Here is a 12298-nt window from a genome sequence, read left to right on the forward strand (position 1 = left end):
TGTGTGTGTGTGTGTGTGTGTGTGTGTGTGTGTGTGTGCGTGTGCGCCATGCAGAACAGCTAGAGGCCTTTAAGAAACACATGGAGGCAGGAGAGACCAACACCCCAGCCATCATTATGGGCGAGGAGAATGAAGACGACACAGAGAACGGTCAGCTAAATGACGGTCTATGTGTGTGCATATATGTATATATAGTAAGTTATAAAGGAGGTGGAATGAGACGTGCACAACATGACACCTTATCAAAAATATTTTAAACAATTGTGTTTAAAGGGAAAATGATTGGCAAACATTTTAATGGCTTAACATTTGATAAGAGAAATACCACAATGTTTAAAGAACAAACAACACATCTTTAAAAAACTGCATCAAGTGCTCAGTGTAAAGAACGATTACTCACAGTTGTTCAAATACAGACTGTATGCATCAAGTAAGGAAAAACAACATTGTTAGCAGAAGACTTTTGGTCCAAAATACATTTGTGTGATTTTTGTGTATGTACCTGTAGGAGAAAAGGAGGCTGAGGATAAAGATTTGAATTCAGAGGCCCCTAGCAGTCTATCAGAGGCAACCAGTGAGAAAGAGGCCAACAGTGTTTCCCAGAGTAACGCTGTCAGCTCAAGCAAAGAGGAAGAACGCAGCAACAGTATCAAGAAGGTAGGTTGTCACTTTGAAGATTGTTTGGCTTTTGAAATTCTAAAATTAACCATTACACTACCAGTAACCAGTAATGCCTTAGGCTTACAGCAGATCTCAGTAGGAACACGGTGGTACTGTGTTCTAAATCATCAAGACTCACAATGAAAAGGTTACAGGTTTGAGGCAGAATCCGTATTAGACTTGAGCGAGTATCATCAGAGTAAAATGTGTCAATAACCATATAGCAATCTTTATTTAAAAAATAATTTGTTCTGCAAAAAGTTATTTTACTCTTGTGATCACAAACATTGCTCTGAAGTGGGTGCACTCACTCATTTCTAATCCATACAGTATGTTCTGTGCCAATTCACCTAGGATACCGCTCTGGATAATCTGGACATTTTAAAGGTCAACTCAAAATCAAAAACATAAAACATGAAGGTTTCTTTCCATGCTAGTGCAAGTACAAACTTAAAAGGGTAACTTTGTTATTTTTCAACCTTGCAATTACTTCCCCATATTTTTGTGTCAATGTGACTAATGGGGACAACAGGTTTTGAATTTGATCTAGTATTGAGTGGGAGCGCTGCAGCCAGGAGCATTTTAGTGGAAGTACATATGTTTTTGCCACTGACAGGCTCAGAAGTGTTTGACAACACAACCCTACAGAGGAATGAAAACGTTTTCTGTACGTTCTCTGGTCTGTGTAAAGTCTATCTCAAGGAGAAGCTCCTTCTGAGGTCTGTGGCCAGAGAGTCACGGCAACCACAGGATCACCACCAGTTTCCTGAGCTTTGCAGCCTTGCAGCAGCTGGAGCACTTTCAGCCACAGACTGACCCAGCCCCAAGCCTCAAAGCGGTTTGGAGGCTTGTTTGTACCATCAGCCATCAGACTCCACAACGCCACAGCACCTAGTACCTCCAACCCCCGCAGACTAAGACCGGTTTAAACTCCAAACTACAACGCACAAACTTTTTGCATAACTATTTATATTTAATTTCTACATGTAGTTTAGTTTTTGTCAAGCTGCTCAAATATCTGCACACCATTCTTACTTGATTATTGCATAGTGTATATACTCATTTATAGTTTTATATTTTCTATTATATTTTGTTATATTTTATTTTGTGATATCTATTAAACTCTCCCCGGACAGCATTACTGTCTCACGTTTTCACTGTTGACTTCCTGCACCAAGTCCTGAGCAAGATTTCAGAACAAGACTTCTTGAGCAAGACTTGGTTAGATGGAGTGGATCAAGCAAAAGTAACAGAAAACGTTTAATTTCTCTGTAGAGTCCTGTTGTAAGATACTTATAGCACTTTTAATAGACGATGATGGGAAATTTCTTGCAAGGATGACCTTGTAGCTTGTTTCACGGGTGAAGAGCTCTCACTCAATACTGGACCAAAACATGGGAAAATTAGTCCAGGTCAAGAAAGACAGAAGTTACCTTTTTATTGTAAATTAAACTGATTTGTTCCATCAGCTAGTAAAAACAGCTGCAAAGAAAGTGAAGTAATGTACGTACTGTTTATCCCTTTAGAACTAACAGATTACTATGCTGAGGTCAGGTCTTACCTATGTGTCCAAAAGCCTTCGGTTCTGAAGAGCTAATGCATCTAAAACAAAAATAACAAGGGGAATGTTTTCTTTAAAAAAAAATAATTGGATCATTTTTTCTTAATTAAATGAGTGATTATCATTTAAGAAGTAAAGTGCTGACATGTTGTCCCATATTGAGATTGAGCGTTTTATCTATCTGTTTCCAGGTGCCTGAAGATGAAGTGACAGAGATATCCGAAGCCACAGAAGCAACAGACGCCACAGATATCTCAGAAGCATCTGACCAAGACAATAACAAGAAGGCACGCACACAACTGCCACTTCACTTTCTTTCTCTCACTCACACACACTTAATCACTTTTTTGTGAAAAACAAATGTCATGTCTGCTTTAATGCGTCACATGAATCCAGTTTTAAGTGTGTGTAAAACATAGGTATTTGTTAATGTTTGTACCCGTCCTATACAGGTTGTGGAGGAGGCAGAAGACTCTGAAGAGGCTCTGATAGCTCAGTACACCTATGTAGGAGCCACGACTAACATCCACCCGTATCTCTCAGCCATGGTCAACTACGCACAGCCTGTCAAGTTCCAGAGTTTTGATGTGGCAGAAGGTGAGCTTGGACTTGCTCCTTATGTGTTTTACAACTTTTGGATTTGTTTCTACTGTAACCTTGCCGGCTTATTGTTCATAAATACATAAGATAAAACTGTACAAAGATTTTAAATAAATACATCAGTCCTAAAGTATCAATTAATCTATCCATTTTAAAAGCAAGATGCAATTAACACTTCTCATTCCCTTTACTTTGTTTCAGAAAGGAACATCCACCATAACATGTCATCTTTTAACGAGTCTGTTGGCCTGGGCTATCTGAAGACCAATGCCATAGAGTTTGTCAAGTATCCTTTGGGTCATAGCTGTGCTGCATTTATCTGAACAATAGCAAAAAATATATTATTAAAAGTGGTCAAATTGTTATAGTACAAGACCTATTTAATTACTATTCTGTATCAGAAAATCTTTCTATCATTAACAAAAATTGAAGGTATCCATCCTACTGTGTGCTACTGAACTATAATCTTAAGACACTTACTGCAGTAACTTATTTTTATGGCCCCTTGGTGGCAGCAGAACCAAATTGTGAACACACATTAACATATCATCACCTCTTCAGGTGATATGGCAAACTCTGTAAAACCACAGTAAAGCCCAGGGAAACTGAAGATTCAGGTGATAATTCTTACTAGGCTCCTCACTACAAGAGACCTCACATTGTCAACATTTAATACATTACGTTATTATAAAAGTATCAATTGTAACTGCTTTAAAAGGTAAGTAGTGTAAGATTTAGTGGCATGTAGTGTTGCAGTTGCAGATTAAAACTCCCTCCTTTCATCCTCCCCTTCCAAGTGTTTGGTGCACCCATTCTGACCTTCTGTGGAAACATGGTGGTTCAATATGGTGGCCTCCATGAAAATACACCTATGAATATTATATTCCATTTGTGCCAATTGATCCTCTAAATGTTACACAACAAAAAAATAACAGCTTGGATGTTATGATCAGCACTACTAAGATTACCACTAATCTGTACTGAGATCACATTCCACACCTGAGTAAAGCTATCTACTTTTCTAATAAGTTTTAATGAGTTTTAACTTAATAGATTGAGGTCACCTAAATGACAGCTGAGTGGCAGGTCAGAGCTGATGTTTTTCAGCCGTATTTGTTTCTGCTCTGCTGTCAGAAAAGAACTGGAGGCCTCTAGAGGCACTTTTGGACTGTGTGACTTGGCCTGACACACACATACACTTTGCCTCTCTCTCCCCCTCTATCTCCAATGGGACTGCTTGACCCAAGCTGTTCACACTAAAAATAGTCCTGCAGTCTGTTTGACGCGCACACACACACGCACACGCACACACGCACGCACGCACACACACACACACACACACACACACACACACACAAGAACTCAAATGCATACCCACACATATGCTGGAACTCACATGCTCTCCCTCTCATTTAAAAAAAAAAAAAAAATCCTGAGCGTCAGTGCAGCTACAACAAGCGTCAGATGAGCCGTATCTACCCCAAAGGGGGCCGGGTGGACTCCAGTAATTACATGCCTCAGATCTTCTGGAACGCAGGCTGCCAGATGGTCTCACTCAACTTCCAGACCCCAGGTACCACAGCACGCAACATGGGACCTCTGACCTCACACACACCCGTATGCAGAACTCCACATACAGTATATACATATTACAAACACACATGCATATTTAAACACAAGCTCTCAGTCAATCTTATATTCGAACAAAGTGCAGCATGCAGTCAACTTCTGACCTCAGTATCTTCTACATGTGTTATCTGGATGAACATGGACCCACTTACAAACAACCCTCACTCACCCCAACTAAGTTGCACAAGAACATTTCGACTGAATGAAGATCCAGTTTTGACTGAATATTAGTTTAAAGAGTCAGTTCACCCAAATTAAAAAGCACATCAGGGGCATCAGGTTCTGCAACTCCCCTCACCCACTATCATATAAACACACACACCTATACAGTGAGTGGTGCCTGTTGGAAAACAGCTGCTGCCCCATTGCCAGAGGCAAAAGAGGTCGGACCATATGGCCTGCTGGGAGCCGGAGCATGTGTGAGGCTGGAGGGGGTGGGGTCACATAAGAGATGGAGTTTCTGTGATGGAGGAAGAAATAGAGGGGAGAAAGAGAGAGATGTCAGGGGAAATGTAAAATCTTTCCCTCTCTCTTTTCAGCAAAAAAAAGCTCCATACAAACAGATGGAAATGAATGAATTGTTAAATTGTTTTATTTAAGATTTGTTGCATGTGTGATTAACGTGAGAACCAGATATCTGTGTCTCAGTCCCTAAACACCTCTCTTCTTCTGTCTAAGATCTGGCCATGCAGTTGAACCAGGGAAAGTTTGAGTACAACGGCTCCTGCGGGTGAGAACAGCTCCTCACTCTTGTCTTTAGCTCATTCCCATCCTTCCCATCCCTCCCATCCCTCCCTTCTCCGCCCCTCTCTAAAACTCATCAATTAAAGCATGTCACATCTCATTAGTGGTTGCCAGCGGCGACCGTAGCTACTGTCTTCCCCAAGAGTCGATGAGTGCTTTGGGGAAGCGAGCTCATCTTCACCCGCCTCTGAGGCTCTCTGCAGTCATCTATCTCTTCCTCTCTCCATCGCTGTCTCCATCCCTCGGCTCTAATACTGTCCCCGAGGGCAGAGATTTTACTGCTACTGCTGGATATCTCATATGTGGGAAGATCAGGGCTTTTGCAGACACCCATCATTACTAATGCCACTCTGCTGGGCCCCTGGTTAACACACTCCCACACAGAAAGCTTTAGTACCTTATTCCCGATAGATCGTTGAAGAGCTTGATTAAAACAAAAAAATGAGGGATGTCCCGATCAAGTTTTTTTATCCCCTGATCTAAACCAAGTCATTTATTATTGAGTATCTGCCCAGTACACACTTCAAGTACATTAAAGTTATTAAAATCAATCCAAGGTATATGCCTGAGAAATAAATAGCTCTGCATTGCATTAAGAGACAAAATGCCCGTATCAAAGCTGTTCCTTAATGTTATTTTGAAATTTATAAGGGATATTTTAAATATAAAATAACAAACCCTCTATAATCTCTTTGGTCTTTGGTCCCTGTCTGAAAGGGAGTTTCTTTCTCCAGTGTTTGTTGCTTCAGTGCAGCTTTTGCCTGAGTTACCTGAATGAGCTGTATTTTTATATTCAAGTGTTTATTTCCGTTATTTACATTAATTCATTACTCTTATTGGCTTTTTGTTTACGGGATTGTTTGTTGCACATGCAGTGGCTGTGTCGGATATCTACTGCTCTCTCCACCGAGCACAGACTCTCTTTCTCTCTCTCTCACACACACACACACACACACACACACACACACACACAGAGTTGAGGAAAAGAAGCAGCGATAGAGTTGACAAACAGCTGTATGACGTAAAACAAAAGGTCGGAAGCTCAACATAGCTGATGAGAACATATATATTTACGTATATATACAGAAATATATTTGATCTCAAAGGTAGATTGAGTTTGTGTGTGCATTTTCTTCATATTCATCTTCTGTTGTCAGGTACCTGCTAAAGCCCGACTTCATGCGACGATCAGACAGGATGTTTGACCCTTTCTCTGAAACGCCGGTGGATGGCGTCATCGCTGCAACCTGCAGCGTACAGGTCAGGTCATCTGACACGTCAGTCATGCTGGAAAACCCCTACAAAAACAATTCAATTACAGTATTTTAGCTTAAAAATATGAATTTACTCATTCATATTTACTCAAGAGTTGATCTGTCTTTGTTCTTTCCTCTTTCTTTGTATGTATCTTATTACTTGTCTCTTTAGTTGAATTTTTGGTACGTTAGTGATGATGTTTGACTATACCTCCATACCTCGTGCATCAAGATCCAATCAGAGTGAATCATTTGCTTTTTAAATATTAAACTGTAAACACCTTCAGAAATATTTAAAATGTCCTCCTTTTTACTTGTTAGGTGTTCTCTGGACAGTTCTTGTCAGACAAGAAAATCGGAACGTATGTTGAGGTCGACATGTACGGGCTACCGACGGACACCATCCGAAAGGAGTTCCGCACACGTATGGTGATGAACAACGGACTGAACCCAGCCTACAACGAGGAGCCCTTTGTCTTCAGAAAGGTAGCAAGAAGGGCAGGAAAGGGGGTGGTTGGGTTAGGTGAGATAACGGATACAGTGAGGTAAAACAAATGTGCTGCACGTATTTGAATACTGTCTGCATTATGATGAAACCGGGGATATTTGAGGGAAGAAGAGAGGGAAGAAAGATGTGGTCATTTGCAAAAGAATCACAAACCAAAACAGAGAGTGGGACAAGAGGAAGAACAACAAGGCATCTCGTTCACCTGAGAGGAAGAAAAGGGGATAAACAAAAGGCAGCAAGAAGAAAGGAACAAAATAAACAGAGAAACAAACAATTAGTAATGAAGGGAGATTAACAAAGAATGAAGAAAAGAGAAAAAAAAATTGTGGACATAGAAAGAGAATTGGTGTGTGTGTGTGTGTGTGTGTGTGTGTGTGTGTAATAGTGCTGCTCTCAGCAGAATGAGGAGTCTCTCAGCCATGACTGTGACTCCAGCTTCCTAACACACACCATCAATCACAGCCTGCCGCAGTGCTGCTCTGCTCACACACACACACACATATAAACTTACACAGTGCTATCAAAGAGGGGCATCACAAGCAGAGCTGCTGGCAAGACTCGTTTCTCACATCCACACACACGCTCAAACACAAATGCCCTCAAGTGCTGCCGCACCTTTCACATGCATGCATGCATACACGGCCCTGTCAAGATGACTCAGAGCAAACAATACACACCAGCAGCACTCGCATACAGTACATCAGCAAGACTACGTTTGCGTAAGCGTGCGCACACACACACGCGGGTGCTTCCACCCATTCATCTCCAGTGAGTATTCTTCGGTCTTATCTCTTACCTTCCCCTTCGTCTAGGTATTAATCATCCTCCTCTCTCCGTTCACTTATCTCCACATACAAGGCCAGTTAAGACTCTCGCTCCCTCGTTTTGTTTTTTTTTTCTTCAAGGATGTGCACACATAAGCTCATCCATAGACACAAGTTACACACTTATACAAGATATGCTACACTCCCTCTATGTGTATTAGCTGTGGAGATTGTCAGTAGTAACATATGCTGTGTGTGGCAGCACTATCACGCCTTTTTCCTGTATCACACCGTGACCGTCCCCTGATAGTGTCCCCTGCAGTTTCAACCTTGACCTTCCCCTTAATGATGCTGTTACTGCTTTAGCTTAAAAATTGGATCATTTTACTCCAATGGCTGCAAAATACTCATCGTACCTATTTTCAAAGCAGAATAAGTTAAATAGACTTTCCATGGGACAGATGACCAACTCCAAACTGATTTTTTGTCTCACTTTTTGTCCTCGCACCCCCTTGCCTCCACTGTTCCTCAACCCTCCTCCATTTCCCTTTGTCCCTCCCTCCTAGGTGATCTTACCGGATCTGGCAGTACTGCGCATCGCCGTCTATGACGACAACAATAAGCTGATTGGCCAGCGCATCCTGCCTCTGGACGGCCTGCAGGCTGGCTACCGTCACATCTCGCTGAGGAACGAGGGCAACAAGCCCCTGTCGTTGCCCACCATCTTCTGCCAAATCATCCTCAAGACCTACGTGCCCGACGGCTTTGGAGGTGAGGGGAACAGGAGCACACACACACACACACACACACACACACACACCTAATTAAAAACTTTATGTATATTGCTTTGTGTTTATCGTTTAAATACAGAATAACAGGTTTGTTTCATACTGACATACTTTGTTTTACTGCTCAGTTTATTCATGGCTGATAAAGTTGCTTCTGTAGCCTGAAGGGAGGAGAGAAAAAAAGAATGGCAAGGCAACTCTCTCTCCTGCTCACTTACTCTCTGCTTTGGGTTGGTTTGAACATTCAGAGTAATGGCATGGCGCAAATGATGATGACAGTGAATCTGCAGTAATAGACAGTTTAGAACAGGCAGAAGCATACAAATGAGCAGGACAATTGGAGTTGTCATTAAATAAAGCCATGGGGCTTGTGCAGAGGAACCATTACTGTAACCATTAGCTTTTTTCTATAAGATCTGCTGCCAGAATCACTTCCCTACCAGCACACAGCACTGTACTAGGAGCTCAGAATGAATTAATTTCCTTAAGAAACTGTGTGATTTAAACAAGAGGTAAGATCCTACCCCAGTCTCAACTAGTTTACTTTGTCAGCGTAATGAGGCAGTAGTTAATCATGCAAAGAGGAGGAATCTTTTGTTATGGTTCTGTAGATCTGTATGAGATTCTGATTAATGATGATGATTAAATGTAACACTTGTTTACTGCCTTTCTTATTGCAAAATAACATTTTGGTTACTATAGCAAAAGAAACTGTTTCTACCACTTTGTTCACCCCCATTCTCTCTGATTTTTTGGGGTTAAATTATTTTGGAATTTGCTACAACTATATTATACTAACAAATCGATTGTGTTTCAGCAATTGTGGACGCCCTGTCAGACCCAAAGAAGTTCTTGACCATTGCAGAAAAAAGAGCTGACCAGATGAAGGCACTGGGGATTGACACGGTACATATGACAAGAAATATACACAGCTGAAGCTCCAGTTTGAGTTTATAGAAACACTGATTGACACGTACAACCAGTGTAAACTCACTCAGATATTATTGCATACAATAAAAACAGTGTCCCATTGCACCTAAATTAATGATTTCCCTTTTATAGAACGACATAGCAGATGTTCCCAGTGGAAGCTCAAAGAACGACAAGAAGGGAAAGGGTAAAGGAGACACTGTGAAGGCCAGTGTGACACCACAGGCCAGCTCAGACATGGCCCAGACCTCCAACGCCGCCCAAAATAACACAGCAGAAAACAAGAAGGGTATATAGTGACTTAAAATATACACATTATAAACGCACATATTTACACTATGTGGACACAGAGTTAAACTTTATTTTTCTCTGCTGTTTCAGATACTGCACTCGTGCCTAATGTCAGCATTGATGACTTAAAACAGATGAAGGTTGGTAAAATAATTCTTTACTCTTGATGAGAACAGGGATCCTACAGCTCAGTCTGTGAAACATAGTAAATGTGGAAGGTACAGAATATGTAATAAGTAGCAATACAGTGATCAAAAGGTAATTGTTTATTATCGTTATTGTACTACAATATTGTTACAGTTACTACAGCTGTTTTCTCTTGTCTGTAATCACCTTTTAGTATTAAGGATCTCATAATTACCTTATAAAATACCTCATAGAGATAGCAACTGTACAATATAGATGCTACCAAACGATACTTGTACCCAGCTGTATGCTGCCCCCAGTCTAATATGTTAAGGGTTTTCTAAACATGACACAAGATAAATTACTTCTCTCCCACTGCAGACGTACCTTAAATTGTTGAAGAAGCAACAGAAGGAGCTCAACGCTTTAAAGAAGAAACACTCAAAGGTTGGTGACTGTTCTAGTGCCGACCTGTCTGTTGCTAATGCAAAGAGGCTGCTGCTTATTCTGGACAATCATTGATGCTCACAGGGATAGACACAGAGCGAGGAGACGCTCTACCTTTCATCTTCCACTGACCAATGCTTTATATTCACCTGCGCACAAACACATACACACACACACACACACACACACACACACACACACACAGAAAAACACATTCGTCAATTACAAACACACATAGATGCAGCTACATAATTAATGTTTTGTAAGAAATTAGACTTGCTAAAGTTGCTTTTCCTTTGACCAGCACTTACCATAGAAACCGTGGAGGCTGCTGGCTCATTCATAGTGGCTGATTAATAATCACAGTATTCAGTCCTATTGCATAACACATGTATAATAGTACCATCCAGACCCATCTGTTGACTGAATAAAGAGGACTGCTGGCTCATTACTTGATGTAGACAACAACAACATACGAATGTTTTTAAAATAATAACCACAGCTGCTGCCTGGTTTGCTATGATTTCAAAATCTGTTTTAGGCTTAATTGTCATATCTGCTCATGGAGGAGGTTGATACATTTAAAACTGCACTTTCACAGTATAAATAAATATCTAAGTGATACATGTTGTTTGCTTTTTTATAGGATCAAAATACAATGCAGAAAGCCCACTGCACCCAGGTGGACAAGATGGTGTCTCAACATGACAAGGAGAAGACAACCCTGGAGAAACTACTAGAGAAAGCCATCAAGAAGCGAGGGTATGGGGGGGGGACTAACATGTTCCACAAGTCCAATGTATTGGCCATCATTGCATTGCTCAGGTTTGCTGTGTTTCCATAGTCACTGAGAAACCTCTTTCTTTGAGCTACATTTTAATAATAATAATAACAATAATAATAATAATACATTTTTGACTACAATGTCAAATTTAAAAAGGTATAATTCCAAAGACATAACTTTTATACAAGTTGTTGGAAAACTGAAAGAGCACCTAAAACCTGAACCATTCCATTGACTTCCTTCCTTTTGAATGAAAGCACTTAAAATTTGACTGACATTGTCCTAAATCATCACTTATATCTATGGCGGTTCCCTCACAGGGAAAACAACTGCCAGGAGCTCAAGAAGGAGACAGAGGATAAGATCCAAACACTCATCGCTGATCACAAAGTCAAGGTAATACCAAACATTTTACCCCAAACCAGCAATCTTTCCAGTTATTAGCTGTGAGGATGACAAGTGCCTCAGCTTTGCATAATTGATATGTGCATGTGTGTGCAGGTAAAGGACATCACAGCACAGCACACTAAAGAGTGGTCAGAGCTGATCAGTAGTCACAGCAGCGAAGAGCAGGAGATGAAGGACAGCCACGTCACACAGCAGTGTGAACACCTCAAGAAGCTCCTGACCACTGTTCAGGAGCAGCAAACCATGCAGCTCAAACTGATCCACGAACGGTGAGAGCCGCATACACACAGATGCACGCATGTTATGTATATACCCATTTATTGTAGCTGACCAGACCCGGAGGGCCAGCAGCCCTGTGAAGTGCTAAACTGAAGCTCCACTGCCTAACTGTTTCTTGCAGCTACGAGTATTACTGTTGTCTTAATTAAGTTTCCTTACAGTACATGTGTCGTCTTGTTCCACAATTTTAGGCAGAGCAAAGAGATGCGTGCCAACCAGGCAAAGATGTCCATGGAAAACAGTAAAGCTATCAGCCAGGACAAGACAATAAAAAACAAGGCAGAGAGAGAGAGGTGAGCCACACGTTTGCTGTATCCATCTGTCTCCATGTAATCATTCAGTAGCAAGTTATGTTAAATTGTTCCATTGTGACTGTTGGCTCTGTTCTCTTTCTGCTATTTAGGAGAGTGCGAGAACTAAACAGCAGCAACACTAAGAAGTTCCTGGATGAGAGGAAGAGGGTAGGTTGTTTACAATTTACTTTTTTTAAATAATTAGCTGACAAATATACCTGGGACTCTCC

The 12298-nt window shown here is 41.0% G+C and overlaps 1 protein-coding gene across 3 annotated transcripts in view; it reads left to right on the forward strand.

The window, feature by feature from the left end:
- Positions 1-12298, forward strand: part of LOC127367943 (1-phosphatidylinositol 4,5-bisphosphate phosphodiesterase beta-4) — a 68046-nt gene that overhangs the window by 50644 nt on the left and 5104 nt on the right. For all 3 annotated transcript variants that reach the window (XM_051408252.1, XM_051408251.1, XM_051408253.1), the window contains exons 19-37: positions 55-150; positions 509-657; positions 2413-2508; positions 2674-2818; positions 3023-3107; positions 4270-4394; positions 5129-5180; positions 6352-6454; positions 6772-6936; positions 8289-8493; positions 9328-9416; positions 9573-9729; positions 9822-9871; positions 10239-10304; positions 10951-11066; positions 11409-11484; positions 11590-11765; positions 11967-12068; positions 12179-12236. In XM_051408252.1, the coding sequence (XP_051264212.1) occupies positions 55-150; positions 509-657; positions 2413-2508; positions 2674-2818; positions 3023-3107; positions 4270-4394; positions 5129-5180; positions 6352-6454; positions 6772-6936; positions 8289-8493; positions 9328-9416; positions 9573-9729; positions 9822-9871; positions 10239-10304; positions 10951-11066; positions 11409-11484; positions 11590-11765; positions 11967-12068; positions 12179-12236 (2111 nt within the window). The remainder of the gene's footprint in view (positions 1-54; positions 151-508; positions 658-2412; positions 2509-2673; positions 2819-3022; positions 3108-4269; positions 4395-5128; positions 5181-6351; positions 6455-6771; positions 6937-8288; positions 8494-9327; positions 9417-9572; positions 9730-9821; positions 9872-10238; positions 10305-10950; positions 11067-11408; positions 11485-11589; positions 11766-11966; positions 12069-12178; positions 12237-12298) is intronic.

This window comes from Dicentrarchus labrax, unplaced genomic scaffold (genome assembly GCF_905237075.1).
Source record: "Dicentrarchus labrax unplaced genomic scaffold, dlabrax2021, whole genome shotgun sequence".
In the NCBI taxonomy this organism is placed as follows: Eukaryota; Metazoa; Chordata; class Actinopteri; family Moronidae; genus Dicentrarchus; species Dicentrarchus labrax.